The sequence below is a fragment of the Trichosurus vulpecula genome, chromosome 7 (assembly GCF_011100635.1).
Source record: "Trichosurus vulpecula isolate mTriVul1 chromosome 7, mTriVul1.pri, whole genome shotgun sequence".
Taxonomy (NCBI): domain Eukaryota; kingdom Metazoa; phylum Chordata; class Mammalia; order Diprotodontia; family Phalangeridae; genus Trichosurus; species Trichosurus vulpecula.
The window spans coordinates 11,981,501-11,995,889 of NC_050579.1; the positions used below are offsets into that span (position 1 = coordinate 11,981,501).

Genomic DNA, 14,389 nt, shown 5'->3' on the forward strand with positions numbered 1-14,389 from the left:
GGCATGACCATGGGGACATAGATACACGGTGTGGTAGTCACTGGATTGCTATCTCATGTAGTATTCTGGTCTCTCCAGGCAGTCTTGTATGGTATTTGTGCCTTCCCCACTCTGACTGCTTATTGTGGGCCCAGGATAAGGAAGGAGGACAAGTGAGAGGTCTGGAAGATGGTTTGATGTAGTTTATTGTGAGATGGGTCCCAGCAAGGGTTGATCCACTGCACACTTTGAGCCCAGAAGGAGCGTGAGAGCTGCAGGCAGCACTAGGCTGATGCACACTGAGCTAGGTAGAGGTGGGAGCAGGAGCCATGATGGAGGTCAGCCACAGGTGAGAGGAGATGTGTGGAGACCCCATGGGGTGGGTGAGGTGCTCAGGTGTACCTTCATAGACTGAATGCATGTGGTTTTTTTGCTGGCCAGATGTTCAGGCTGATGTTTCAGGCTGGACTCAGGAGTCTGACGATTTGGGGTAGAGGTGGAGAGGAACAAGTGCTTGAATGCTGGGCATGAAGAGACTGCCTGCAAGGAGCATCTCTCTGGGTGTGCTCCCATGTACCATGACTGCTCTGCTGTGAGTCAGGCCCTCCAACATGGCCCTTCATGCATGTGTGCCTGGGTGTCCCAGCTCGACCAGGAGGAGTAAGTAGGCATCAAAACCAAGAGAACATTTTCTGGCTCTCCTCATCATCCCTGTTACCCTGTGCAGTGGTTGCATTCAGATTAAGGCTCCAGAGAAGAGGCTGGGTCAACAGCAAGGTTTTTGCCCACAGCTGGTAGTGCAGCAGGTGGGTTTGCAGCAGGTGGGCTGGCAGAGAAGGGACACAGAGGAGGAAGGGCGGCAGTAGGTGGGGGCTGGACAGCAGGAGGGTGCACAGCAGCAAGAGGAGGAGGATGTGGTGGTACAGCAGGAGGGTCTACAGGAGAGAGGCACACAGCAGGTGGCTGGGCTGCACACAGGCCTGCAGATGAGGGACACAGAGGAGGAAGGACGGCAGCAGGTGGGGGCTAGACAGCAAGAGGAGGAGGAAGTGGCGGTGCAACAGGAGGGTCTGCAGGAGAGAGGCACAGAGCAGGTGTCTGGGCTGCACAGAGGCCTGCAGATGAGGGACACATAGGAGGCAGGGCGGCAGCAGCTCGGTTGGCAGCAGGAGGAGTCTGGACAACAGGCTGTGGTCACACAGCAGCTCGGCTTGCAGCATACAGGCAGGGTGATGTAGCAGCTGGGCTTGCAGCAGAGTGGAACAGAGGAGCAGGACTGCGCTGCACAGGGAGGGGCAGCACAGCTAGGGCCTTGGCAGCAGGACTGCTGGGAGCATGATGGAGAGCAGGAGGCGGTGCAGACAGACTGGCAGGTGCTGGGTTCACAGGCTGGCTGGCAGGTGGCAGGCACGCAGCAGACTGGACGGCACACCAGGGTCACACAGGAGGCTGGTGTGCAGCATGGGCCGCAGCTGCTGGGCTCACAACAGGTCTCCGGGCAGTCGTCCAGTTGCCAGGAGGAGCCTGGGTCAGAACTGGGCAGACAGACATTGCTGCTGCAGCTCACATCACTGGAGCAGACGGAGATGGCTGAGGATGTGGGAACACAGGGCCCAGAAAAACAGGTGTCTGCCATGGTGGGAGCAGCTGTGTTGGGAACCTTGGGCAGCAAAGAGTGGGAATGGAGTGTCAGGAGGGGCTGAGTCCCTGAGACTGGGAGGAGCTTGATCCTCACTGGGACTGTCTTTGTGGGTGTGGGTGTCAGTGTGTGAAGGTGGGGCAACCTGGTTGGCTTTTATATCCCTCTTGGAGGAGGATGTGCTGAGGGGACACCCAAACTTCTTCCCTGTTGTTGTTTATGGCTGGCTGCTTCCCTCAGAGCCCATCATTAGGTGATGGTGACATTGTCTAGGAGATGGCCAGTGGCGCCCAAAACACCCTCAATTTGGTTTCCACTTGCACCCTTGAGTAAACATCTATGAGGCTTCTACTCCTGGCCTGGCAGAGGCCTAAGTCCTGAGCATCCAGTGACAGAAGGGCAAGCTGGTGGGCTGAGCAGAGACAAGAACCTGGGGGCTAAGTCAGGAGGGGAGAGCATTGACAAGCATGATCAGGGAGGCTTCTTGTATAAGGTCCAAGCTCTTAATTCCTGGAGGTGGATGGGAAGATGAGGGAGGGGTGTCTTGAGCCTTCCCAGCAGCTTGGGGAGACAGGGAGATTTGTATTGGGAGACCAGCAGGCCTGTCTGGCCAAATATACTCTTGACCCTAATCTGTATTGTCCCAGACATCTGGAGAGCAAGGGGAGAGATTGGGCAGGGTTGTGAATGGCCAACAATGTGGTCGTTTGTATTGTGTTTGACAGCAGATACCTTGGGCATAAAGTCACATGATCAGACATGGCCTTCAGGACATCAGTGGGTCAGCTTCCAGAGTTGTGGCTCCAGACACGCGGCCCCCGTGGTATCAAGAGAGGCAGAACCAGATGAAAATGTATCGAGAGACTATGGAACAAAATGAATTAAAATACATTATAACTTTGACAAAGTCTAGTTTGAAACCTGTTTGCTATTCTATTCACCTTGATCCTCCTATACCTGTTAGTAGTGCCCATTTCTTGTTTATTTTGAAATAGCTGGTCTAGAGAATGGTTTGGAAAGAGGAAAGACTGGAGACCACTCCAGTGGTCTCTTCTTAGGGGTACTTCATGATTCTCGGGGATGGTGATGAAGCCCTTATCTGGGCTAGTAGAAGTATGGATGAGGAGAAGGAAATTGGAAAGAGAGTGAAGGAGAGAGAGAGAGAGACAGAGAGAGAGATGGAGAGAGATGGAGAGAGACAGAGAGAGAGAGATGGAGAGAGACAGAGAGAGAGAGATGGAGAGAGACAGAGAGAGATGGAGTCAGACAGAGAGAGACAGAGAGAGAGATGGAGAGAGACAGAGAGAGGCAGAGAGACAGAGACAGAGGGAGGAAGAGAGGTAGGGAGGGAGAGGGAAAGGGAGGAGGAAAGAGACACAGAGCTAGAGAGACAGAGATAGAGACAGACAGGGAGACACAGACAGAGTCAGAGTCAGAGACAGAGAGATACAAACAGAGAGAGACAGAGAAAGAGATGGGGAGAGACAAAGAGGGGGAACCTCCTAAAATAAATCAAGAGATGATGGGGTCACAGCCACACCTAGAACAATTGCCCCAGGCAAAGAGAGCCTCCCATTCTTGGTTTCATCAGCCCCAGGGAGAAGAGAGAGGATAGAGTAGGGGGTGTTTGGGGCTTACCACAAGAGGGAAAGAGGGTGCCCCAAGGCACAGCCTCTGTTTTCTCTGTCAAACGGGAGGCTAATTCTTCTCACAGAGAGGAGCTGGGCCTGCTGAAGGATGTTTGGAGAGAGGAGGTTTGGAACAGTCATAGGTGGCAGAAAGGTAGGTGGTCAGCGATCCCTCAGAGTACTGCCTCCCATCATGGAGCTCACAGCAAAGATCAGAGAGTATAAGTTGTTCACCCTGGCCAGGTGACTTTCTCCAGGTCATTCTGAAGCACAGCATGGGAGTAGAGAAAGCTGATGGTTTGGGATTCTACTGGTTGGTCCAGAGTTTTCTTCAGGCCCTGAAGTGTTCATAGACTCTGGAGGGGGGTGGTCAGGGCTTTGCTTGCAGGGCTGTGGGGACATTTGGGAGGAATGGGCAGGGGCGGGGTGGGGAGGCTACCTGGGCATGAGAGATGTCAAGGTCCAGACATCAGGTGCCCAGGTGTGGTGTGGGCTGGCTGCGTTGTTTGAATACAAAATGTAAGCTTGCCAAAAAGACTGTTTTACAAAGAACTCACACAGAGCAAGTGCTCACATGGTGGTCAGAAGAAGTGATACAAGGACACTCTGAAGGTCTCTCTTAAGAACTTTGGAACTGATTGTGTGACGTGAGAGATACTGACACAGTACTGCTCAGGATGGCATGGCCACATCAGAGAAGGTACTCTTTGAGTAAAGCAGAATTGGAGTAACTCAAAAGAAATGTGAGATGTACAAATTTACATTGTTCACATGAACTACTTGTGCCCGACCTGTGTTAGACCTTCTGAGCTCTTATTGGGCTGATTTGACATAGTTGGACACACTGGACCTTGACTGTAACATACCAATGGCTTTTTGGTCCTCTTCCAAAACAAGGACAAGCAGTGAGAATCCCTTGGTAGCTGGCATCCAACAGCAGAACACCCCCACCCCCCACAGACCCACAAAAGCTCACACATGTTAGAAATATGCTCCACATTGAAATTCAGGTGTCAAGGGCAATTTATTATTATTGAGGAATTCAAAGGAATTGTGTCTGGTTTAGACCAGTTTTCCTAACATCCTGAAACTGTGGTCTCTGCAAAACCACAAGGTTGATTGGGATTGTCTGAGGACCATCATCTTGGTTAATTTTTACTCCACCTTTATTCAAGCTGACACTTCATTAATTATTCTGTGGAACTTAACTCTTCTGTGGAAACCTAACTTTCCCTAACTTTTACCCATCGCTCGCTTTCTCTCTCTGTGTGTGTCTCTCTCTCTTTCTCTTTGCAGAGTGTGTGTGTGTGTGTGTGTGTGTGTGTGTGTTTGCATGTGCCTGTGTGTGTGAATGTTTGTGCCACAGCAATCAGCAGCAGCTTTTTTCTTTCTTGTTGTCCCTCCTACCCTTCCTACTCCCAAACAACTTATGAAGCCTCTGTATATATACTTACCCAGTGTTTCTTTGACCCTCAGAAGTTTTCCTTGGGGGCTTGAGCATAATTTGGGTCTTCTTAGAGGCCACTGTGCCCCTTGTTTAGTTATATCTACCTACTGATTCCTCCTTCTTCCTTCAAAGCCAAACCCAAGGCTTTTGGGTGAGTCTTTACAGCAGGAAGCACTCACCTTCCTGGTCTCATCGGCGATTCTTGGTCTCTCCAAGACCTTCCAGACCCAAATATTTATTGAATAACAAGGGAAATGGAATGTGAACTTCAAGGCTAAGGGCTTTGACCATGATCCTAATGAGTCACAAGGAGACTTTTGAACTACTGAGTGAGTGGAATGACCAGTGATCCCCTGGGCATACTTGTAGCTCTGGGCTAAGAGAATATAATGGTCAGTTGGGTGCTCCTGGTACAAACACCCCATTGCTTCAGGAGGGGGAGGTGGCACTAGGGGCAAGGTTGTCTCCTTTTCCAGACCCTAAATTAAAAAGTACCATTTCTGGGTTTGGAGACCTCACAGCAAATGGAATCCAGGCCCCAATCCTGGCCCCTGAGCTCAGGATGCTTCAGTGGCTTTGGGAAGAAAATGCATTGGAAAAGTTCCCAAGCTGCCCCCTTCCTGCTTTCCCAGCCTCCTTCTCTTTTACCTCCTTTGTCACATTCAGTTCCAGGCAGACTGCCCTGCTTGGTGTGCCTCATTGGTTGGTGGTTGTTGTTCCTTCTGGAAGGGACCAAAATTACATCACTATGTTGGGGTCAAGGTCCAGCGTGTCCACTGTGGCTGATCAGCCCAGTGGGAGCTCAGCAGGCTCTACCCAGGTGGGGCACAAATATTCCACCCAAACATTTGGAGTGCATGTGGCTCTCAATTCATGCATCTCATGTTTCTTTTGGGTTTCTGCAGTTCTGCAATTCTGTTTCACTCCTAGAGCACCATGCCTTCTTTGATTGGGGCACACCAGGCTGGGCAGTCCTGAATGCTTGGCAGTTTTCTTTGAGAAAGGACCTCAGTTTCCAGTACCATATCTTGCCAGTTGTTCTTCATAATCTTCCTATGACTATTCAAATGGAAATGATTCACTTTCCTGGCATGGTGCTGGTAGACTGTCCAGGTTTACAACAGTGAGGTCAGCACCACGGCTCTGTAGACCTTCACTTGGGTAGGCTTTCTAATACCTCCCCTCCCCACACTTTCCTTGGCAGCCTCCCAAACCCTGAGCTAGCTCTGACAATACATGCATCAACTCCGTCATCTACTTGGACATCCCTGGTAAGTATCCTGCCAAGCTAAGTGATCTCTCCAGAGTATTCAGAACTGCTCCATTTACTGTAACTGCTGGTGGCAAGTATGGCTGGTGTGGTGCTGACTGATGGAGAGATTCTGGTTTTTTGGTATCTATTGTCAGTCCAGAGTTAGCTCAAGCAGTGGAGAATTAATCCATACTCTACCTATTACATCTCAGCTGCAGAGGCCATGGCCCACCTCAGTGCCTTTGCCCACACTTTCCCCCATGCCTAGAATGCTCTCTCTCTACCCCTCAGCCTCCCAGCTTCCTCTGAGGCTGAGCTCCTGTGTCACCTCCCACATGAATCCCCTCCTGATCCCTCCAGATCCCAGTGCTCTCTGTCCCTCTGAAATGACCTCGTGTATGCTTGTCCATCTTCATCCTGCATCCTCTGGTAGGATACAAACACCCTGAGGGCAGGCACTCTTTCACTTTTGTCCTTAGCTCCTGCACTCCTGGCACAATTCCTGGCACACCATAGGGTTCCTGCCTGCTTGTGGAGGGTCACCTCTCTGAGTGCCCATGGGCTCCATGGGCTCTGGACTTCCCAGATGCCCCTTTGGTCTGCTCTTGGTGAAGAAGATCAAGAAGCCTCCCCTCTTTCCTGTCTGAAATCCTTCCACGTCCCTGTGGACATTTGTCAAGTCCTCCCTAGGAACTGTCTGCCAAGTTCCTCCTGCTAAGGTCCACCTTCCTCCCAGTTTGGGTTTCTCTCCCTCCACTGGGGGACAGAAATTTGGCAGCCTGAACAAAGACACCTGCTGTCCCCTTCCTGGGCCTGATGACAGGGGCACTGTCTGTGCCATTGTTGAGGACACTGTCTCTTTCTGAAGACAGACTCCACCTCCCTGGCAGGTAAAGTGGGAGTCATCATGAAGAGAGGGATGAGGGGCACGCCTGTGTGTATGAGTGTACATGTGTGTCCATGTGGAGGTGTCATGAGTCTTCTAGACACTATCCAAGGGGACCTGTCTTGATAGAACATCATGCCTCTTTACCCTTTCTGACTTTCTTCTCTGTCTCTGCACACAGAAGGTTCTTTTGGAACTTGTCAATGGCCTGAGATGTAAACCAGGTCTAAAGCAGCCCAGTGTGGTTTGGGGCACAGTTTTTCTGGTCATGCTGACAGTGAGCCGTCTGGGCTTTGGTTGAATAGAGGTTCACAGAGGCTGCTTGGATGCTGGGCATGGAGAGACTGCCCGAAAGGGGCATCTCTCTGGGTGTGCTCTCATGTGCCATGACTGTGCTGGTGTGAGTCAGGCCCTCCAATATGGGTATTCTTGTGTGTGTGCCTGGTTGTCCTCTTTGCCCAGCCATGAGCACCATTAGACTCCCTGTGCCTGGCCCAAGGTGAACACCTCCCACTTTCCTTATGGACATCTTGGCTCTGGAACAGGAAGAGTACAGAGGCATCCAGTTCTTCTCATCACCCATGAAGCGATTGCACTCAGACTGAGGCTCCAGACTGAGGAGATGCTGAGGCAGAGTGTATTGGGCATCCTGCCCTAGAACTGGATGGAAAGATATCTGATTTGTGCAGTGCTTAGCTCAGTGCCTCTTGCAAAGGAGAAGCTATATCAAAGCTTATTTTCTAACCACCCTCGAGCTGGGAGCTTTTCTTCCTGGCATCCGAAGATAAATGCCTTGTGTATCTGCCATACAGAAGTGACTGTTTTCTTCCTTCTTTCTGTACCCTGGCATCTGGTACCATGCCTGGCACATCTCATAAGTCTGAGAAATGGTCAGCAATTGATTACTCCTGTGCAGGAACTTTTCCCTGACTTTCTCTTTGTGTTTCATCTTTGACAGTCTGTCCAGGACTGTGCCCTTCAGGTTGGTGCCAGTTTTGGGCAATGCCCACTAGAAGGCTTGAGGAGCTAACAGGTTTCCTAGGAAGGAGACTTCTGCACCTTCAGCCCCGCTTCTGCCTCTCATATATCTTGAAATTCTCATGAAGGCAGATGTTCAGAGACTGACCAAGGAGAGCGGTGGGCTCTGCCTGGCACCTGTGCCCTAATTCACACTCATGATTCCTGAAGACCCCAGTAGATTGAAGTTGTGAAAACACTGGGTTGGGTCCTATCGTTACTGAGCACTCCCACCTGGCTGCGGCCTAATGCCTCAGGTTATAAGCTGAGGATTGTCAAAGGGACTTAAGAGTGTCTGTGCTAGTCACAAGGAAAAAGAGTCACAGGCAGGAGGCATGGGAAGAGGGACTGGAAGTGTCCATTGGAAGAAAGAACTCCCCAGCACGTTAATCTCCCATTGTTTCCTGGATGTGTTTGCAGTGAGATTGACATGGCATCCTCTCTTAGAGGGTACCACCCTTGGTGTTCCAACAGTAGAGAATAAAAAATGACCTGTGAGAAGCAAGAACATGGGATGAGTTGGGTTTATTGCCCATGGAGCCATTCCTTGAGAAAGTCATCTCAATACACTGGAAGATTGGATCTTGTCCTCTGGACCCAGCCCAGTCCCAGGCTCCTGACTGACTGACTGGTGACCAAAGGTGAGAGAGTCCAGTGGCCACAGCCAAAGGGCAGAGGGTTCCTGAGCCCATGCAAAGTCCTACTTGTGATCCTGAGGTGTCTGGCCAAGGGTCCCCTCAGCCCCCGAGGCCTATTCATTGGTAGTTTGACCCTAGAAAGCCTTGTGCTGAGGGACAGGGAGGTCATTTCACAGAGATGTGTGCATGGGACCATATGACAGCCTCACAAAGTGTGTGCAGAGATCACTCCTGGGTGGGAGCTGGCCTCTTTTGCAGGTGCTGTGTTGGTGGATGCAGGGGAAGGGTTTAAGCCAAGAGGATAGTGGCCTGGTGGTAGGTGGATGGGAGTGCATGTGGTACAGTGTGGGTTGGGGAGGGATGTGTCAGTGTATGGCTCTGCATGACCATGGTGAATTGTGTGCATGGCATGGTGGTTGGTCTGTACACTGTGTCCTGTGACCTGGTGGGCTCTGCAGGCTGCCAAGTGCAGGACTTATGCTCCTACTTCCCCCAGTGGGCTAAGAATAAGCAAAAAAAGGTGAGTGAGAGGCCAGGAAGGTGAGGTGATGTGGTTTATTGCCAGGTGGGCCCATGGATGGGGCCATCCCCACACCCTTTGAGCCTAGAGAGAGCCTGAGAGCTGCAGGCAGTGCCAGGATGACAGACACTGAGTTAGATGCATGGCAAAGCAGGAGTTGTGCCTGGGGTCAGCCCTGGTTTGGAGGGGGCCTGGCATGGTCCTGGCATGGGTCAGGTACTTGGTGCAGCTGGTTGTCTATGGCCTGGTGGTCTCGATGCCTTTGGGGGTGATGTCAGCCAGGTATTCAGGCTAATGATTGTGGATGGATCCAGGAGGCCCAAAGAAGTCTGGCAGGGGTGGAGAGTCAGTAAGAGAGAGGGAGAGAGAGCACTCTATGGTCAACAGCAAGGTTTTTGGCCACAGGTGGTGGTACAGCAGGTGGGTTTGCAGCAGGTGGGCGGGCAGAGAAGGGACACAGAGGAGGAAGGACGGCAGCAGGTGGGGGCTGGACAGCAGGAGGGTGCACAGCAGCAAGAGGAAGAGGATGTGGTGGTGCAGCCAGAGGGACTGCAGGGGAGAGGCACACAGCAGGTGGCTGGTCTGCACACGGGTCTGCAGATGAGGGACACACAGGAAGCAGGGTGGCAGCAGCTGGGCTGGCAGCAGGAGGGGGCTGGACAACAGGCTGTGGTCACACAGCAGCTCGGCTTGTAGCACATGGGCAGGGTGATGTAGCAGCTGGGCTTGCAGCACAGTGGGACAGTGGAGCAGGACTGCACCACACAGGGAGGGGCAGCACAGCTAGGGCCTTGGCAGCAGGACTGCTGGGAGCATGATGGTGAGTAGGAGGAGGTACAGACAGACTGGCAGGGGCTGGGTTCACAGGCTGACTGGCAGGTGGCAGGCACGAAGCAGACTGGGCGGCACACCAAGGTCAGGCAGGAGGCTGGCGTGCAGCATGGGGCTGGGCAGCAGCAGGGGGCACAGCAGCTGGGCTCACAACAGGTCTCTGGGCAGTCATCCAGCTGCCAGGAGGAGCCTGTGTCAGAACCAGGCAGGCATATGTTGCTGCCACAGCTCACGTCACTGGAGCAGACGGACATAGCCGAGGATGTGGGGACACAGGGTCTAGAAAAAACAGGTGTCTGCCATGGTGGAGCAGCTGTGTTGGGAGCCTTGGGCAGCAAAGAGTGGGAAAAGTGTGTGAGTGAGGGGCTGAGTGCCTGAGGCTGGGAGGAGCTTGAGCCTACTGGGGCTGTGCTTGTGGGTCGGTGTGGGTCTGTGTCGTTGTGGGTCTGTGTGTGTGTGTGTGTGTGTGTGTGTGTGTCTGCAGGTGCAGCTGTGGGGCTGTGTGTGAAGGTGGGGTGGACTGGTGGGCTTTTATATTCCTCCTCCAGGAGGATGTGCCCAGGGGAGACTGAGCCTTCTTCCCTATTGTTGTTTATGGCTGACTGCTTCCCTCAGAGCCCAACATTAGGTGATGGTGATATTGTCCAGGAGACGGCCAGCGGCCCCCAATACACCTTCAATTTGTTTTCAATTTCCACCTTTAGTAAACATCTATGAAGCCTCTACTCCTGGTTTGACACAGGTTTACATTCTGAGCATCCAGTGACAGTAGGGAAAGGTGGTGGGGGGACGGTCCTCTGAGTAGAGACTTAGCCTGGGTGGCTAAGTCAGGAGGGGAGAGCATTGACAAGCATGATCAGGGATGCTTCTTATGCAAGGTCCAAGCTGGGAATTCCATGAGGTGGGTGGGAAATGAAGGAGGGGCATTCTGAACCTTCTCATTAATTTGGGGAGACATGGAGTTTTCTGTTGGTAGACCAGCAGGCCAGTCTGGCCAAATGTTCTATTGACCTTGAAGTGTATTGTCCAAGGTATCTGGAGAGCAAGGGTAGAAATTGGTCAGGGTTGTGAACAGCCCACCATGTAGTTGTTTGTATTCTGTTTGATGGCTGGTACTTGGTGCATAAAGTGACATGATCAGAACTGGGCATCAATCAGGACATCAGTGGGACAGCTTCCAGAGTGGAGGTGCCAAACATGCAGCCCCCCGTAGCATCATGAACCAGATTAAAATGCACTGGGGCATACTGAACGAAACAAATTAAAACACAGCAAAACACTGACAACATCTAGTTTTAAATCCAGTTGATATTTAATCCACAGGGATCCTTATGTACCTGGTAGTGGTAGCCATTTCTTTTTGTGTATGTGATCCCTGGTCTAGAGGATGAATTTGAAATAGGAAAGACCACGTAATAAGGCCACTTAATTATTTCAGGTGATTGTGATGAAGCCCTTATCTAGGCTAGTGGAAGTATGGGTGTGGAGAAAGGAGACAAAGAGAGAGACAGAGACACACAGGGAGGGAGAGAGAGTTAGAGAGAGTGAGACAGAGACAGAGGGAGGGAGAGAGAGACAGGAGAGCACAAGAGAGAGGGAGGGAGAGAGATAGAGACAGAGAGAAACTGGCAGAGGGTCAGATTGATGGGGAACCTCCTAGAAGAGGCAGGAGATGAGGGGCATCGCAGTCACAACTAGAACATTTGCCCCAAGCCAGGAGAACCTCCTTGGTGTCACCAGCCCCAGGGAAGAGAGAGGGGATGATATAGCCGGTGTTTGGGGTTTATCAGAGGAGGGAAAGAGGGAAACAGCTTCTGTTTTCTCTGTCAAAGGGCAGGCAAAGTCTTCTCAGAGGGAGGAGGTGGGTCTGCTGGAGGATGCTTGGCAAGGGGGGAAGGTTTGGAGCAGCCATAGGTGGGAGAAAAGTAGGTGGCCAGAGATCAGTCAGGGCACTGCCTCCCATCAGGAGCTCCCAGGTCAGATCAGAGAGGATAAGTTGTTCAGCCTGGCCAGGTGACTGTCTCCAGGGTAATTCTGAAGCACAACATTGGAGCAGAGAAGGCTGATGGTTTGGGATTCTGCTGGTTGGTCCAGAGTTTTCTTCAGGCCCTAAAGTGGTCATAGATTCTGGAGGTGGGTGGTTGAGGCTTTGCTTGCAGGGCTGTGGGGACATTTGGGAAGAATGGGCAGTGGGGGTGGGGAGGCTACGTGGGAGTGAGATGTCCAGGTCCAGACATCAGGTATCTGGTGTGGGAATCCCTTGGCAGCTGGCTTCCCCTAGCAAAACAAACAGACACACACACACAGACACACACATACACACAGACACACAGAGGGGGAGAGAGAGAGAGAGAGAGAGAGAGAGAGAGAGAGAGAGAGAGAGAGAGAGAGAGAGAGAGAGAGAGAGAGAGAGAAAGAGAGAGAGAGAGGCACCCAGCTGACCAGGGTTCCTCATTGTTGTCCTGCTCAGGATTTACATGATTCCCTGACACTTCTCTTATCTCTGGCCCTGACTGTACCTAAGTGTTGCTCCAAGAAACTCCAGCAACCAACAGCAGCTGTTTTCTTGTTGTCCCTCCTACCCTTCCCACCCCCAAACAACTTATGAAGCTTCTGTATAGGTCCTTACCCAGTGTTTCTTTGACCCTCAGAAGTTTTCCTTGGGGACTTCATCATAATTTGGGTCTTCTAAGATGCCACTGTTCCCCTTGTTTAATTATATCTACCTACTGATTCCTCCTTCTTCCTTCAAAGCCAAACCCAAGGCTTTTGGGTGAGTCCTTACAGCAGGAAGCGCTCACCTTCCTGGTCTCATGGGGGACTCTTGGTCTCTCCCAAACCGTCCAGACCCAAATATTTACTGAACCTTTATTGAATAACAGGGGAAATGGAGTGTGAACTTCGAGGCTAAGGGCTTTGACCATGATCCTAATGAGTCACAGGGAGGGTTCAGAACTGCTGAGTGAGTGGAATGACCAATGATCTCCTGGGCATGCTTGTAACTCTGGGCTAAGAGGTGATAGGTCTTGTGTGACTCTAATAGTGGCGCCACCATATTTAAATTGTTTTTCTTGTTGCTTGTAATATCTTGTCATTGAGCCAGGGGTTTTGGAGTTTGACTATCATATTCCTATGTGTTTTCCTCATAGTATCCTTTTCAGGTGGTGGTTGGTGGACTTTTTCTATTTCTACTTTTCCCTCTTGTTCTAATACTTCAGGACAATTTTCTTTATTTGTTGTTTGCTTCTGGTGCAAACAGCCCATTGCTTCAGGACGGGGAGCAGGCACTAGGGGCTAGGTTGTCTCCTCTTCCAGGCCCTAAATTAAAAAGCACCATTTATGGTGTTGGAGACCCTATGGCAAATGGAGTCCAGGCCCCAACCCTGGCCCTGAGCTCAGGAGGCTTCCGTGGCCTCAGGAAGAAAATGCATTGGAAGAGTTGCCAAGTTGCCCCCTTCCTGCTTTCCCAGCCTCCTTCTCTTTTACCTCCTTTGTCACGTTCAGTTCCAGGCAGACTGCCCTGCTTGCTGTGCCTTATTAGTTGGTGGTTGTTGTTCCTTCTGGAAGGGACCAAAATGACATTGCTATGTTGGGGTCAAGGTCCAGTGTGTCCACTGTGGCTGATCAGCCCAATGGCAGCTCAGCAGGCTCTACCCAGGTGGGGCACAAATATTCCACCCAAACATTTGGAGTATAGATGGCTCTCAATTCCTGCATATCATGTTTCTTTTGGGCTTCTGCAATTCTGTTTCACTCCTAGAACACAACGCCTTCTTTGATGGGGGCATGCCAGGCTGGGCGGCCCTGTTCCAGTGTCTCCCTTGTCTTGCAATTGATTCTAGATTTCTTCCGAGAGACATTAATTGTCCTTGTATCACTTTTATCACACGAGCACACAGATATGCCTACATTCATATTCATACATTGAACTGTATATGCATAAACTTACTTACACATACATATGCTTAGATATGTGCAATTATACTCCTATATAGACATATCCATTCATATGCATCCATGTACGACTGTACTATACTTGTTTGTCCTGTTTCTCAGAGAATAACTTCTTCCTTCACAAGTCCAAATCTTTCCATACTTTCCCAAGTCTGCCAACTCGTCATTTCCTACACTGCAGCAATATTCCCCCCTCATACTGTCTAGTTGTTTTGAATAGTCCAAATCGATGTTGATGAATAGGGTGGACACATAGTGCAGTTTCTCCATTTTCTCTTTTGATTAAATCTATTTTAGTCTTAACTTTGTCCGAGATCACGATTACTACCCCTGCTCCTTTTCCCCTAACAAATTTTTCCCCTTTCTTTATTATAAGTTTGTATGTATCTCTTATTTCCTGTCACTCCTGACTCCTTTACTTTACTTCTTCCTGCTACCTTGCCCTCCCATTACTTAATCTACCCCCCGCAATCCGTTCCTTACTTCCCATTCCCATAAATCTAAATACCCTTTTACATGCCCCTTTGACCTCTTGCTTTTCTTCTACTCGCTACCTTGCCCTCCTATTACTTAACCTAACCCTACTCTAACAATTCCT

At 50.9% G+C, this 14,389-nt stretch overlaps 1 protein-coding gene and 1 pseudogene across 1 annotated transcript; both read right to left on the bottom strand.

Annotated features, from left to right (window-relative positions):
* Positions 1-745: 745 nt before the first annotated feature.
* LOC118856915 (keratin-associated protein 10-12-like) lies at positions 746-1,615 on the bottom strand. The gene has a single exon (XM_036767469.1). It carries the CDS (start codon positions 1,613-1,615, stop codon positions 746-748), a length of 870 nt encoding a protein of 289 aa, XP_036623364.1.
* Positions 1,616-9,386: 7,771 nt separating this feature from the next.
* LOC118856916 lies at positions 9,387-10,140 on the bottom strand (annotated as a pseudogene).
* Positions 10,141-14,389: the final 4,249 nt, after the last annotated feature.